General features: G+C 44.8%; 2 protein-coding genes across 2 annotated transcripts; one reads left to right on the top strand and one right to left on the bottom strand.

The window, feature by feature from the left end:
• The first annotated feature begins 354 nt into the window (after positions 1-354).
• Positions 355-8,622, top strand: LOC134631250 (netrin-4-like). The gene is made up of 10 exons (XM_063479402.1): positions 355-448; positions 576-1,135; positions 2,779-3,051; positions 3,835-3,961; positions 4,177-4,365; positions 5,009-5,216; positions 5,343-5,455; positions 5,603-5,671; positions 6,330-6,503; positions 6,917-8,622. The coding sequence occupies exons 1-10, from the start codon at positions 364-366 to the stop codon at positions 7,057-7,059; spliced, it is 1,941 nt and encodes a 646-aa protein (XP_063335472.1). The 5' UTR covers positions 355-363; the 3' UTR covers positions 7,060-8,622.
• Positions 8,623-8,919: 297 nt separating this feature from the next.
• Positions 8,920-14,915, bottom strand: LOC134631252 (methionine aminopeptidase 2-like). The gene is made up of 11 exons (XM_063479410.1): positions 14,771-14,915; positions 13,905-14,018; positions 13,628-13,690; positions 12,971-13,073; positions 12,487-12,648; positions 12,120-12,301; positions 11,781-11,875; positions 11,066-11,162; positions 10,862-10,965; positions 9,725-9,840; positions 8,920-9,608 (listed from the first exon to the last, which is right to left on the bottom strand). Exons 1-11 carry the CDS (start codon positions 14,913-14,915, stop codon positions 9,356-9,358), a joined length of 1,434 nt encoding a protein of 477 aa, XP_063335480.1. The 3' UTR covers positions 8,920-9,355.
• Between the last annotated feature and the right edge of the window lie 228 nt (positions 14,916-15,143).

The raw sequence follows: 15,143 nt of genomic DNA on the forward strand, positions 1-15,143 counted from the left end.
GTCTTCCCGGAATACTTTTGCTGTTTTCAGATTTTAGTGGGAGTGGGAGTGGTCTGGGAAAAGACCAGAAGAGGGCGGTGCTAATCTCTTCATATTCCCAAATGTCAATGAAAACTCTCCACAGCAAAGTTGAATCCTGAGGGGTGGAGTGCAAATAATTGAAGAATAATGCGTGCCGAGGATTGGGATGAACTAGTCCAAGCTAAGCCTGCAGAGGATTTAAACACGACAAAAGACGGAATTAAACTCAGCATTTCTAAATGTCTGTTGTAGCAGTTTTATAACACGGAAAGAGAATGTTATTAGCAAATGGGCATCCTTAGATGAAGCACTTAAATGCGCCTTCTTGCCTTATTTTACCTTATGCAGACTTACAGCGCAGTCAGGATGAGCCTGTGGACTCTGCTGCTCATTTTCCCGGTGAGCGCATCCTCTCCTCTGTTAGCCGGTGAGTATGAACCTGCTTGGTGTTTCTTTTCAGTGTGATTTAAGAAAGTCGTTTAACTGGAGGAAAATGCTAGCTGGATCTCCAATTACTAATATCCCAAAAGTAAACACACACTTTCTTTCCCCAGTAACGTCTAAAACCGACGATCAAGCCAGGGATCACCGCTGCTCTGGACAAGCCTGCAACCCCCGCATGGGCAACTTGGCCCTGGGTAGAGTGCTGAGCACCCGGTCGGTGTGCGGCTTCAACTCCTCGAAGCCCTTCTGCTTCTACAGACAGACCTCCGCCCCCCGCAGCAGCAGGGGGCCTTGCTCGGCGGCAACGTGCAGCCGGTGCAACTCTGCCATCCCCAGCCAGGAGCACCCTCCATCTGCCATGAGCGACTCCTCTTTCCGCCACCCTGACACCTGGTGGCAATCTGCGGAGGGGGTAAAGGAGGAGACGCTCCAGCTGGATCTGGAGACGGAGTTCCTCTTCACCCATTTGATCCTGGTGTTCCGCTCCCCGCGCCCTGCTGCCATGGTGCTGGAGCGCTCCCAGGACCGTGGACGCACATGGAAGGCCCTCAGATATTTTGCCAGAAACTGCGACGAGACGTTTGGCCTGGTGGAGGGGTCACCAGTTGGCGAGGGTGGGGCAACTTGCACCTCCAAGTATTCAGGAGCTTATCCTTGTAGCAGAGGAGAGGTGGGTGTTGTCCTGAAATCTGAGTTATGTGCTTATGGAATTATGGAACTTTTTGGATTTACTTATCTAAACAAACAAGTAATCTGAAATCGAATCATTTTGAAATAAGCCTTGAAAAGGGGAGAAGAGTGGTGTACTGTAGCTCAGACAGAGATCTGTAGGGCAGATCTGGAGTGTCATTTCTGAGATCTGACAGTGATCACATCAGTGCTGCCAGACATCCCAGCACTTCACAGCAACTGCTTCACCTTTGTGGTTTATTTATTAGCACTTTATTAGCTGCTATCACACAAACTACCAACCAAACAGTTGACCAAGCTTTGTAAACTAATCTCCCTCTCATGGGCCGTGCCTTCTAGGCCTCAAGCTGCTGTGATATGCACAGCTACAATATCAGAGTTCATTTTGACACTTTTTTTTTACACGCACAAGCCATATGCTGCCTTACGACCAGCTATGGTTCATTCACAGATCGACTCTCGCTGGACAGAGTAAAGATTTGTTTTGCTCTAAATTTGCCTAAGAACATGTTGGGAGGTTCTGGTTGGATAACTGAATGAATATACGGCTGATCTCATAATTGCAGTGCATTTGCCTGAAATGTGTGTGTTGCCAGTATGTGAGCTCTGCTTCTCATCCTTTATAATAAGCGTCCCTTCTTCTGCTAACACTCAAAGAAGCCCTGAAATGTTGATTGTTGAAATGAATATTTAGAGTCAACCTTGTTTTTTTGTTGTTTGTTTTCGGTAAAGAGATGAAGTAAAATGTGCTCCTTATAAATCAGCCTTTTCAGATTGCACATCAGATTCTGTATGTTTACCAAGTGCGTGGTGCCACAGTGTTGCACAACCATTCTGACACAGCAACAAGTCTCTCTCATGCTCATGATTTGTACAAACCTCAGCAAAGTAATCACTCCCTCATTTTCAGCTTCATATTTCTATTCTTGAGGTTCTCTAGAGTTCTCATTGTCTCATGCTGGGCCTCGGTACGAGCCCTCAGTTTATTTGCTGTCCTTTAGTTTCACTCCCTCAAATGGTTTCTGCAATCGTGCCCCCTGCAAACAGCTGGTTTAAACAGCAGGTGACTGTGTGGGTTTTGAAGGAAAAGTGACATTGTGAAGTAACAAAATTCAACTATGCTTCCAGAAAAATATATAATTCACTTCCAGTTGGCTCAACATGTTTAAAAATAATCTATATGGGCTAATGCGCATGCAGGGAATGCCATTTGGAGAGGATATTGTAGTATATAGTGTATTTTATACACAGACTTGGTCCATAGATATTAAAAGTGAATGTTTTGAGTCTGTGATAACTTCCTTCTCCTCTGTGTGACTCACAGTTTTCATCCCTGTTCTTAGAATTCAGAGGCGGGCTGAGATTATTTGTCTAAACAATCAACACTTAACAAAGTGTTGATTGATGTTCACTTTTAGGCTACTCATGTATTGCTGTAACAGCAGCTGTAGCACAAGCGTGTGAGGAAATCCAGGCTGGTGCCTGCTTTTTATTTGGCAGGCCTAAAAAAAAGAAACTTAATTTGTGTTTTGTTGTGATCCGTCAGTGTATCTAAGATTGTTTTTTAATACTTGTTAGAGAGGTTTTTGGAGGTTTTCACATGTGCTGCCCTTCATCCTCCAGGTGATCTACCGAGCCTTGTCTCCCTGGCACTCAGTGGATCCCTATGGCCCGGCTGCTCAGGACCAGCTCATGGTCACCAACCTGAGAGTCCGTCTGCTGGAGAATCAGCCGTGCCCCTGTCAGGCCAAGCATCCTGGTGCCTCTGCCCTCCCCACGGATCATTACGCCATCTACGATTTTATAGTCAAAGGCAGCTGCCTTTGCAATGGACACGCAGACCACTGCGAACCGGCCAGTGCCTACCGTTCTGGCACACAGAACGTCAGCAACATGGTGAGCACTCATTGAGCTGGAGTTTGTGAAACGGTTTGCAGGTACATGACAATCCACTAACAAAAATGCCCCGTTGTGAGAATGTACTCAAATGTTGTGTCACGTTGAAATCTGCTGATGCACCCAGTTTGTCTCTAGGTTTGTGATGTGGTTTGGGTTTGGGGTTTTGTTCCCACCACTCCCTCGTTACCCAGCTGTGTGCTGGTATGTGCTGCTGAAGTGGAGGGCTGCAGTGAAGACTGAATATTAAGCCACAGCTTTACCTACCATTACAGGGATTTAAGTGGGTGGAAACCTTAATTATGGTATTCGGCCTAATACTTTAACAGCCCATAGTCTCAGTCATGTTATTCTCTTAACTGTAAGTGAAGAATAGAAACACTAGTTTATTTCCAACACAGCCTAAGAGGTGTAGACATGTTGCACAGGCAATTGCACAGTGTGTAAACACTGTCAGCGTGCATTTAGATGCCACTATGTTGCAATACTTAAGAAGGAGGTTGGTTATAAGTACATTAGGTGCTTATTACAATGTGCATGGTTGTTTATGTGCAGCATCAATTTTAAAAAATGGATCAACAATGACTCCAAAATACACATTTATTTAAAATGGCTATTATTGTGTATAATTAACTATAAACAGCTAAATTAACAATTTCAAATTGGTCACATGACACATAAAGTCATAACTGATCTCTAAGTGATGTTCCTTTAGTGCATGCAGATACAATAAAATGCTCAATAACTGTTAAATTCTCTCTCTCTGGTGCGTTTGTCCGGCAGGTCCACGGCAAGTGTGCCTGCAGACATAACACGGCCGGCGACCACTGCGAGCGCTGCGCACCTCTCTACAATGATCAACCCTGGCAGGCCGCCAACGGCATCACGGGGACGGCGCACGAGTGTCAGAGTGAGTGATGGGGCGAGAGAGTGAGATGCAGCGTAGGACACGCGGCTCGTTGGCTTATCGGGAAAATTAATTTAGCGTCATAAATCACACGCACACCTTTTAGATGCTGATGCACTACTTAAAGAGTGTCACTGGGGTTCAAAGTTGAGAGGTGAGCTGATTAAAGCGTGACACTTGAACGTTTCTTTTCTTTTCCCACACTCGTCTAAACAAAGAGTGCAAGTGTAACGGCCACGCCAGGAGCTGTCACTTCAGTCGAGGGCTGTGGCTCGCAACGGGACGACGGAGTGGCGGGGTGTGCGACGACTGCCGCCACAACACAGAGGGCCGTCACTGCCACAGCTGTAAGAAGGGCTTTTACAGAGATCCCAGCCGACCGAAAATGGCACCTGACTCCTGCAAAGGTAAGACCCCACAGTGTGTCTTTGTTTTTTGGCCTTAAACCAAAACTTTAAACTCTATTTGGAGCAACGCCAGCTGAAAAGTCCAACTAAGAGTTGCAGCATTTGCTATTTGGAGGGTTTTGATTTTTCTTTTTTACCCTCTGGATTAAAGCACATTGATCTCCTTGATAAGGGGATTTTGCTCCAGCACCTTCCTAAGTCACTGATGAGACACTAAGCAGACTTCCAGCCCGCTCCTTAACAGGAATCTCTGTAATTCTTGCTTAAGTTGCATTCGAGGTTTCAAAGTGTGGCTGTAATTGCAAACAGTGGAGGAATTTCTCCATGTTTTTCCCCATTGCTGCCCTTCCATCCTTTCAAGCATTCTGCAACATTCTTTCTTACACAAACTAGAAATGAAAAAACAAAACCAATCTGTCATGTCAATGGGCCTTCAGACAGCGAGCCGAGGGAGTCCTTCATTGTTTGTTTTTGCTGCATCTGCTCAAAGCACACTGACTACATAACATACTTCTGACTTGTCGCTTGTAACGAGTGGAATGATAAAATACATTTGCCTTTCAGCTGATGTGGAAGTTCACAAGTGTTTGCTACAGAGATGTTAACACGCAGTTCTCTTGTTCTGTCACTCTCTCCTGCACAGCCTGTTCTTGCCACCCTGTCGGCTCAGTCCGCTCAGGTGGCAGCACTCTCTGCAACCCTAACACCGGGGAGTGCACTTGTAAGCCCGGTGTCGGAGGCTCCTACTGTGACAGCTGCATGACGGGATACTGGGGGCTTAATGAATACGGCTGCCGTCCATGTGACTGCACGTGGGACTGTGACCCCTACACTGGTGACTGCATTTCTGGGTAAGAGCCAAGACTCAACCATATGTATTAATGGAAATAAATCAGGATAAGGTGATTTATGCTGGGGAGTTTGAGAGCATACTGGGTTATTAACTGGCTCTGACTGGTTTTACCTCTGCGACACAGCTCAGATGTGGAGGTCTTCTATACAGCCAGTGGCCACATGGGACACAGCAGCAAATATAGTGAGACGGCACTCTTTAGGGTAGAGGAGCTTTTCTCTGCACTGCACCACTCCGGTGAGTCACAGGTCACATCACGCCAAACACTCTGCGTGCTCATCGGCCCACATAGATGCAAATAAGGCTGCTTTCATCTAACAATCTATACTTCACGGTGAAATTATGTGTATTAATCTTGTTATCTGTTTGACTTTCATTTTCCAGAGAAATGTGAATGCATAGAGGTAACCCTTGGCAACCCTAAACTCTTCTGTGCTGCAGAGTTTGACTATGGTAATTTTTTTTTTTTTATTGTAAACCTGTGAGAGTCAATCTTAACAATTCGAATGATTTATAATGAAATGCTTGAGGTCTTGGGTCCAGGGTATTCTCATATTTTAAATCATTTTTGCACATGACCTGTGGACAGTGTCAAGATAATCAGGTCCTTTCTCACAGGGAGCACACAACAGGAGAAAGTCCGCTTCAGACGTGCTCTCCTGACTTGAAGTGATCAGTTTGGGTTAGGTGAGGCTGCTACCTGGAAAGAATGTGCAGAAGGCAGGACATATGACACCCGATGGCTCAGGGGGGAATTCACTAGATAATTCCTTCACCTTTGACGCAAGACACCATGCAAATCAGTAAAATTGGACATTGTGTGGACTTTGTCTAGGGAGCTAGCAGGTTAAACATTTCATGATTATGTCACATCTAACTGACCACAGGTACCACCCCATATCTTAATTTACATGCCTTAAAAAGAACATATTTTCATAAATGTGAGAAAATGTTCCTTCAGCACCAAAAAACAAATTAGAAAATTCTAATTAGAGCCTTATTAGTACTACTATTAGTCAACACTTATATTCTAAACGATTAGAATGTTTCTCACATGGTTATTATTTGTTTACTTCTTTTGGTCTAAATCGCTGTTTTCTTGCCTCGGCAGTACTGGTGGCAAAGGTGATGTCAGCCCACGACAAAGGCTCTCACGCAGAGGTGAAAGTCAAGGTCAAGAAGGTGTTGTATCAGAACCCTCAGATGACGATCCAGAGGGGAAGTGTTACCCTTTACCCAGAGTCCTGGACCACCCACGGCTGTACCTGCCCCATCCTCAACCCAGGTCAGCTGCAGCCGGCTCCAATGAGAAACTTTATTGCTCACGATGCAGAAGTGTATAATTAGTTGACTCTTGAGTGCACAAGAGTGCCGGCTTTGTGCAGAGTGAAAGATCCCTGTTGCCTCTCACAGAGGCTTTGAGTGAGTGCCAACATCCTAGCATTACTCATTTAAATTGGACATTTACAACTAAAAGATTAGACACACTTCTCAGTTATGAGACTATTTCACATCTAACACTCCACAATAATCGCTTCTGCTAAGCCAGCCAGGGAAGCGCAGTATTTAACTTGTTATAGCTAAATGATGTACATTTCCATAGTCATTTTTTTTTCTCTTTTTTCTTCACCGTGCTGTACTGGCATTCTCAGCAAATCTGAAATACATTATTCCTTTTTTCCCCCTTCTCCACTATAGGATCTGAGTATGTGGTGGCTGGTCATGAAGACTGGAAGAAAGGCCGACTTATTGTTAACACCAAGAGCTTTGTTAAACCTTGGAAGTCAAGCCTCGGACGCAAACTCCTCCACATCCTCAGAAAACACTGCGGCCGCTGGTAGGGAACCGCCGAGAAGTGCAGTGGACGCAGCTGGCAGCAGGACTGTCTGAATTAGGCCTCACTTGGACATGAAAGTGAAACCACTGCCTATTTCTTTTATTTTTTTTCCATGGTCCATGGTCTCAGAACAAAAGGGGGAAAAAGCTATAGGACTGAGGTTGTGAACCTGTGATAAAAATAAGCATGTGAGAGCAGATACCTTCCAGACTACAGTCACTGTGGGATCAAAGAGAACAAAGCAGACCGTAAAAACCTTCATCCACACAAAGCTGTCTGAATTGTATTCCTGTTATGCTGTGCCTCAGCTCATAAAACTTTCAAGATTATTTATAAAGCAGCAAGAAGTGCATATTAAATACTCAATTATACTTCATTTCCTGGCTCGATTTCCTCGCTGTCAGAGCTCACGAGCCAAAAAACAGTCGTGTCCTGCTGTATCCACTTTATGGAAGATTGTTTACTTTGAAATTTCGCAAAGGCACAGACTGAATGATCCTTGTCGTCACACAGATATTGCCGATAAATCATGAACGAGTAAACATCAGGCAGCGTGTGTGGAAGAGTACATATGCTAGATGTCCTTGGTGGTGAGTCTGGGACTGTGCAGGTCAGAACAAGTAACTCCGGGATGAAGGGAGAGGATGAAAAAACATTAAAGGAATCAGACGGCTTAAATCTGAGCAGCTCCACTTTACTCTGGGCCACTCGCCCCCCTGCTGACTGATGAGAACAAAACCCTCTCCACCCTCTCTGCATACAACAGGCTAAAACACTTGGGATTTGTTTGCTCTTATAGCCGGCTCGCTACGAAAGGATTTCACCTTCTTCGGAAGACCTGCTTCCACATGAGGAGGTTTCGCTTGACAAGACCTCTCTTAAGTCAGCCCTGCAGGAGGCGGTGCGTGTTTGGGTGTCGCAAATGCTCTCTGAACATATGCTTCTCTTTTTGGCCTGTGACTCCTGCTGCTCCAAAATAAATATGTATTAAAAGTCTGGGTATTAATGGACATCACAGTGTATCAGATCCGAAGTCCACAAGCCACTTTAGAGCCAGCCCCCGGTTAAGAATAGGCCTGTTCTGCTGTCTCCAAGGAGAAAGGACAAACTGTATGAGGGGACATGATGCATTCCTCAGCCATAGCATCACCACCCATGCCCTTGTCTCAAAGACTTTGCCAAAATAAGAGAAATGGGCTGGAAATTTTCTTTTAGAGGACAAGGTGGTGATTTTTTTATTTTTATTTTTTTAGGGTGAATGAATGTGCTCTGTCGTCATCGTGATGCTTGCAACGCTGTTTCTGTGTCCTGTCCGTTCTATTTAATCTAAACTGCATAAACTAAACATCAGTGTGCTCATTCTTAATGCTTCTGGGAAAAATCGGTTTCATTCCTCGGTCACATTATGCAGAAGCACCAGGCTATGAATAAACAGCCTGATGTGCCTTACTGCATCATCTTCACCAGCAGAGGTGGCTGACTGATATTTAACCCATGTTTGAGTACCGCCCTCCGTTGGTTAAAAGAGAGAAATACACATGTACATGGTTAAAGTTTGACATCATTTGACATTTTTGCTTACTAGCTAAGAAAAGAGGGAGCAACCTAAGTGGAAACAATAAACATTCACTGTTGTAATGTTTATTTTTGGTCAAATTCTTTCTTAAGACGGAGGTTTTTCCTCAGGTTTCAGCACTGCAGCACAGCCTGCATTAGGTTTTGGAGTAGTTTCCCTAATAAACTGTAAAACCGCTGTGTATCGGTGATGACTCTAGAGCTGCCAGAGAGCTCCATGAACACAAACGCAGCATTGGATGCAAGATTTATAACAATTTATTTCTTATAAAACTGCCTCAAATTAAAATAAAGCAAAGAAATGTAGAAGTATAAATATTTGATAGCAGTTCCGTTTTCCTCACATGAGCTTAACAAGGCAATAAAGCATAGCATGTTTAGGCAAGGTGCGAGCACCTAAACCTCCTTTTTTTTTTGCATGATTCTTTTGCATAAATCTCTTTTGCATATTACCTAAAAGCCGCACATCAAAAAACGCTAAATGACAACGCTGAATCAGTTAAAGATATGCCCTTTTTACTATTGGCTTGATCCTTTGGAGAGAGAGAAAAAAATGAAACAAAACTATCTAAGCTAACTTCATGAGAGTCTCTTTTTTTTTTTGCTAAAACAATTATCTAAAGATATTCAAGCACTGGAAAGTTAGGTCAGAGAAATATTGCATATTTGCTGTCAGTCTGAAGAGGTCTGTCGTCTCCTGGTTCGTTGTGGATTTTGGTGCATGCTTAGTAGTCGTCGCCCCGGCTCACCACCTCTTTGCATGTGGGCCTGAGTAGGATGGTGTGCTCATACTGGGCGGTGTAGCTGCCCTTGATGTCACAGAGAGGTGGGTACGGGTCTATGATGCCAAGGTCGCACAGATTCTTCAACGCCATGAGGTACTTGCTCTCCCCCAGGCGGTCCAGCCAGCGGCGGCAGAATGCCAGAGTGCCAAAATTCTCGTTGATCACGTTCAGCAGATGTTTAGCCCTCGGAAGTCTGCGGCGTTGGTGGCGACACGGAAAGAGAGGTGGGAGAAACGTGACAAACTGGAGATTGAGGAAAGCCACCATATAAAAACATAAAGCACGGGGCGATGAGGTGAAAACAGAAACCTTATTGGCACATGTCCCACGTTGAAGTTTTTCATGTAATGCGAGCACTCCATGTCATCGTGGACCGCGCCTCTCCCAGTGCTGCCAAATGTCTCGATGGCATAAGCTTCACCTTCCTGAGAAGCGGCAAAAAAAGCAAAAAGAGACGAGGACTTTAAGGTGCAGAAATGAAAGACTGTTACAGCAGGGCAGGTGTCATTGAGCACTCATAGGACAAAAACACTTTAGAGGGAGGAGGGGAGGCTGAGAGCAAATTTAACAAAAACCTCAAGTTGTCAGCCGATGACATATTCGTGTGGAGTCTATTAAAGGGCGGTAGTTCTCTTTTCGGCTGTTGATTGGTCGGATCTCATTGGCACTTTGCGTCTCTATCAGCACGTGACTGCTGTCGGAGCCCCCCGTGGTACGAGCTGATAACACTGAGACGCCCTTTCTCGCTGCACCGATAATCAGTCAAAGTGCTAGCAGTCCCCGTGGCACACCCAGCTTCCACTCTCTGATCACAAAGAGGGTAATTGCCCTTTTACACCAACACACTTTAGCTAAAAATACAATGCACAAAGCTGCCACATCAGCATCAACCCCTCCTCAACTCTCCTGGAACCATCAGGTGAAAGGCTTGACGCAGCAACTTGCCAATTAAAATGCTCACTTCTGTCCAAGAAAAAAAACAAAACAGCCATGCACCACAGCTGTGCAGCCAGGCACAGGCTCACTTTAGTTCCCTGCATAATGCGAAGCCGTCTTTCTCCTTGGCCCCGTTAATGAACTCTTGATGCCCACGATTCGGCTCTCTTGGAGAGAAACGAGTGGCTGGTGTTCTAACACGTGTTGCTACTCGATGGGGCCGCTAATTCCATTAAAAAGTGTAATTAAGGTGCTTAGGAGGGTGACCGAGAAGCTGTTAAAGCGGCGAATTGGAACATTTCTCCACACCCCGTCGTAACCCTAACCAGCCACATGTTCGTCCAGTTGCACTTAAGAATTAAAAAGGGTCCATTTGCATTCACGCAAGGTCAGTCAGGTGGAAAAGGTTTAATTTCAAACGCTTTAGTAAAAAAAAAGAGGTCTGCGGTTTTTTTAATTTGGGCCCCACAGTCTAATCCACGTGTAATCTGTGGTAAATGGTGTACAAACCTCCATCCTTGTGGCTTCTCCACCTTTTACGATAGGGACTGTCTTCCCTGAGTGTATCCTGTATTGTCCAATAGAGTGGCCGTTGAGATTCCTTACTGGCTTCACTGTCAAGACAGCGGCACAGAGAGGGTTTCATAAACAGGAAGCAGCTCTAAGCCTTGTTCATGATTAAAAAGGATGAAGCATGGCATCATTTTTTTTTACCTTGATATGTTTTCCCATCTATCTCCACTTCATAAGACTCCATCACCTCCTGAATGGTCTCGCCAACATCGCACAGGCGCACATCAATTCCGGCGAACTGGGACAGATCAGAGTTTGCACACACACGTCAGTAAATAACACGCCATCCATCGCACACTGACAGTCTGGAGAGTAAGAATCATATCCCACTTCTTTTTTTTCCTGATTTTTGAGGGGGAACTAACTCTGAATAAGTGAATCATATACTGACAGTCTTAATATATCCAGTCTGAGCAACATCAGGTAACATCAGGTACCAAAGTAGTCACAGTTAAGTGAGACATCATGTTTTTCCAGCCACATGTTTAATAAAAAATATAAATTATCAGTTTTTTGTGTTATGCGCTGTTCAGTTGCTGTATATCCATGCACATCTATTTTACACTTGATTGCTTTTATGCTTTCTCACTATAAGATTACATCAGATATTAACTGTGTGTCCCCTGCAGCTGGCAGGAATTCAACAGCGTGCACATTTTATGTCACTCTGAATTATTATACGCCACTGTACGTTATGATTTGTGCCGTTATTCCAGAGTTATCGTCACCCGTTATCACAGTTGCATTTCAGACTAGATATGAATTATAACCTAAACTGTGATCTGGTTTGAGGATTCTCGTTTCTTTTCACAAGTCTTTGTGTAAGCACGGTGCATGGGAGGACGGGCCCCATTACCCTGATGCCAGTGTTGGTTGCGTCTCTCACAGCCTCCAGCAGTCGGTCGTACTTTGGATTGAAAGTGACGGTGAAGGCACAGTCTATTATTCGACCTGAAAATACCAAACAGTTTGGTTAGTGCCAGCAGCGGCTAATTATTTTCAATTTTTTACACCGTTTTTTTGCAGAAACATTCAGCATGTATTCATCCAGAAAAAGAGGACGTTAATTAACTTATGAGAACAGTTTATTCCAGGCGGCCAGAATCATAAGGCAATCATCATTCCACCGTGCCAAATGGGGAATGGGAGACCGTAACTTGAAAAAGCACTTAAAAAGTTATTAGCGAGCTCTCACCGTTGATGTGTGTTCCAAAGTCAATTTTGCAGACGTCGTCGTAGCGCAGCACAGTCGGGTCTCCGGCATTTGGGGTGTAGTGGGCTGCGCAGTGGTTGATGGAGCAACCTGTGGGGAAAGCCAGGCCCGCCTTTAGCCCATCTTCTTTGATGAGCCGCCTGGAGCAGTCTTCCAGCTTCTCACTGACAGAAGCAGAAAGAAACACAAAGAGGCAGCAGATGTTAGAGAGAAGCCAGGTAAAACATTCAGAGGAGAAAATGAGGAACAGATGAGAGCAGATCCTCCCTTTCTTTCAAGGTCTTAATCACATTCTCATCTTCTCAGACCATATCAATAACTCTCAAAGACAAATCAGCGTGTTTCTCACCAGATCTCTATCATGGTCATCCCTGGTTTGATCCAGCTCATGACATATGCACGGACCTGCCGGTGTGCCTCGGCCGCCTGCCTGAAATCATTCCACATTTCCTCGTTAGCCCTGTCCAGGGCCCGCTTCTCCTCACTGGTGGTCCGCCACGCTGCGCTGCGCCTGGGGGTGGGTGCAGGGGAGAACCACGGAGAGGAGACACTCATTATTTTCTCATTATACAAATGTTTGTAATGAGGCTATGACACATGCTCCCTGAAAAAAACACTGCACAGGTGAAAACAGTGCTGATATTTTTAACTGCAGCAAAATATACAGAAAAAAGAAAAAAGAAAAAGAGAATGGATTTACATCTTTACTGGAACGAAACACGATCAATTAGTATATTATAGCCTGTATGGATAGGCGGAAAGTGGGACCTAAGTTAAATGCAGGAATGCCACATAACGGAAGACGGAAGGAACAACGTGGAGGTCACACACACCCGTCTTTTGATGGGGGATATTCACACTCCTCTCCCTTTGGAAAGTCTCCGTTGGGATACAGCTCACAAATAGGGACTGAGGGAGGGTCAGTCTGTCCCTTCACTGTGGCCCAGATACAGAAAAGGCGGAGCAGAGGAAAAAGCAGCAGGAGAGGGGAAATAAAACACGTTAACAAGTTACGAGCCCTTGTGCTCATGACATTGATATTTTGACTTTAAGAGAACAATGCCTGGCATTCTGGTAGAGCAAGAGAATTACAGTGCTGGGGAAGTCATTCATATCGTCCCGTCTGAACAACATGCAGTTTTGTCCGACACGTGCAGGATCACTCGTGCATTGTGCAATACTGACGACTAATGACATGGATTTAAAAAAAGACAAGCTGCTGTTGTGCTCTGTTTGCAATCATCTGGTGTTCCAAAGCGCTTTCAATGCAGTGACGTCTGTTTTCAAATACACGCCGATGCTCAAACACAACCGCAAAGCTTTTACTGAACGATCTTTCAACGCTATCAACATATAATACATATCTGTTCAATATCTTAAGTGTGTGTGTGCTTTGTAAATGAACAATCAATAAGAAAAATCCTCTTGCTGAGTGAAGAATTTAAATTCTTGGTGCATTTTGGTGCGCTACGGGGGAAAAAATAGCTTACATCCTTTCTTCTTCTTCTTCTTCCTCTTCTTTTTTCCAGCTGAGTTCTCTCCCTCGTCCCCATCTGTTGAAAGCATCATTAGTTTCAATACAGTTTGCAAAGTGAGAAATATCGACAGGCATTTGGGCACAATTCCCGGAGTGCTACTGAAAATCAAATATCACATTGCAGATATGATCAGCTGAATTTCACAGTGCACTTTCTGGGACTTGAAGTCCAGCAGCATGACCGCTGCAGACAATGATGCTGATAGTGGGCGGCTGTAATAAGAAGATACCTTCTTCTCCATCCTCGGCCCTTTCTTTGTCCTCCAGCGTTTGCTGTTCCAACTGTTTTGTCACATCACCAACACCTCCGGCGTCTCCATCCCCCTCAGCCTCGTTTGTCCCTGCTGCAAAGTCACACAATGCCATGCATGCATGTGCAGGTGAACATGCACGGGTATGCCGGCAGCACACACACACACACACACACACACACACACACACACACACACACACACACACACACACAGAGGGAGTAAATTATCTGTGGTTCAGTCCTTTCAAGAAAGTGCATCTACCATGATCTGAACTTGGCAGGATGTGTGAATAATTTCTTGCCTTGAGAAGTCAGTATCCTCAAGGGCATATGTAGCTTGCAGCATTATGACATTTAGCCCTTCATAGACAGAGCTGTGAGGACCACGCTTGACTTAGGGCAGCTTCAGCAACTTAACCTTTTGGGATTTTACTGCTTCCCACGTGATGAAGCAGTAATGCTGCAACTGGCAACATGTCATCTTATTGCACTAAAACTGTGGGTCTATTACATAATTTCATGCAGATTATGTGGAGAATTATAGGATCAAACATATTTAATCTGGGCAAGTTACATTTATTCTCCTCATATCTTCGAGTGACAGCTTCCAATCCATTTTTGACGTTACATTTCATTTTCGGAGTCTGTCCCGTTTCCAGATGAGCGCCCTCAGCTCCAGCAGCAGCCGCTGAGAGTTGGACAGGAATACCCTCTGACAGGTTGAAAAAGTCTACTGTCCAGCACATTTAATGCTCTGCACAACACCGAGCAGTAAGGGGAACATTTTTTTTTTTGCGCTATTTTCTTTAAAAGGATTCTCTAACCGCAAAATGCGCTCCTTACCTGGCGCTGTGGTCCTGCTCCTCTTCTTCTTTCTTCTTTTTTTCTTTACCGATTCTGAGGCGTCCGCTTCTTCTCTTTCCTCGTTCAAGTCATCCCCATTGAGAAGTTGAGGCTCCACTTCAGCCTGGAACTGTAGCTCCGCCATGATCAGCGGCTAAGAGACGAAGTGACGCATAAGCTGCTGGGAGCCTCCAGTGGTCAAAGCAGAAAAGTGTGCTGGAGGGAGCTTCAGCCAATAACGAGCTATTAGACGACCTCTATGCAACAACTTAACCAGAACAGAAGAAAACGACCCTCCTGTGCTCCAAGCAGCAAAAAAAAAAAAAAAAAGTTTCAATCGTCATCAGATTTTTAGAGTTACATTGTTTGGACT

Source organism: Pelmatolapia mariae, linkage group LG7, assembly GCF_036321145.2.
Source record: "Pelmatolapia mariae isolate MD_Pm_ZW linkage group LG7, Pm_UMD_F_2, whole genome shotgun sequence".
NCBI classification, from domain to species: Eukaryota; Metazoa; Chordata; class Actinopteri; order Cichliformes; family Cichlidae; genus Pelmatolapia; species Pelmatolapia mariae.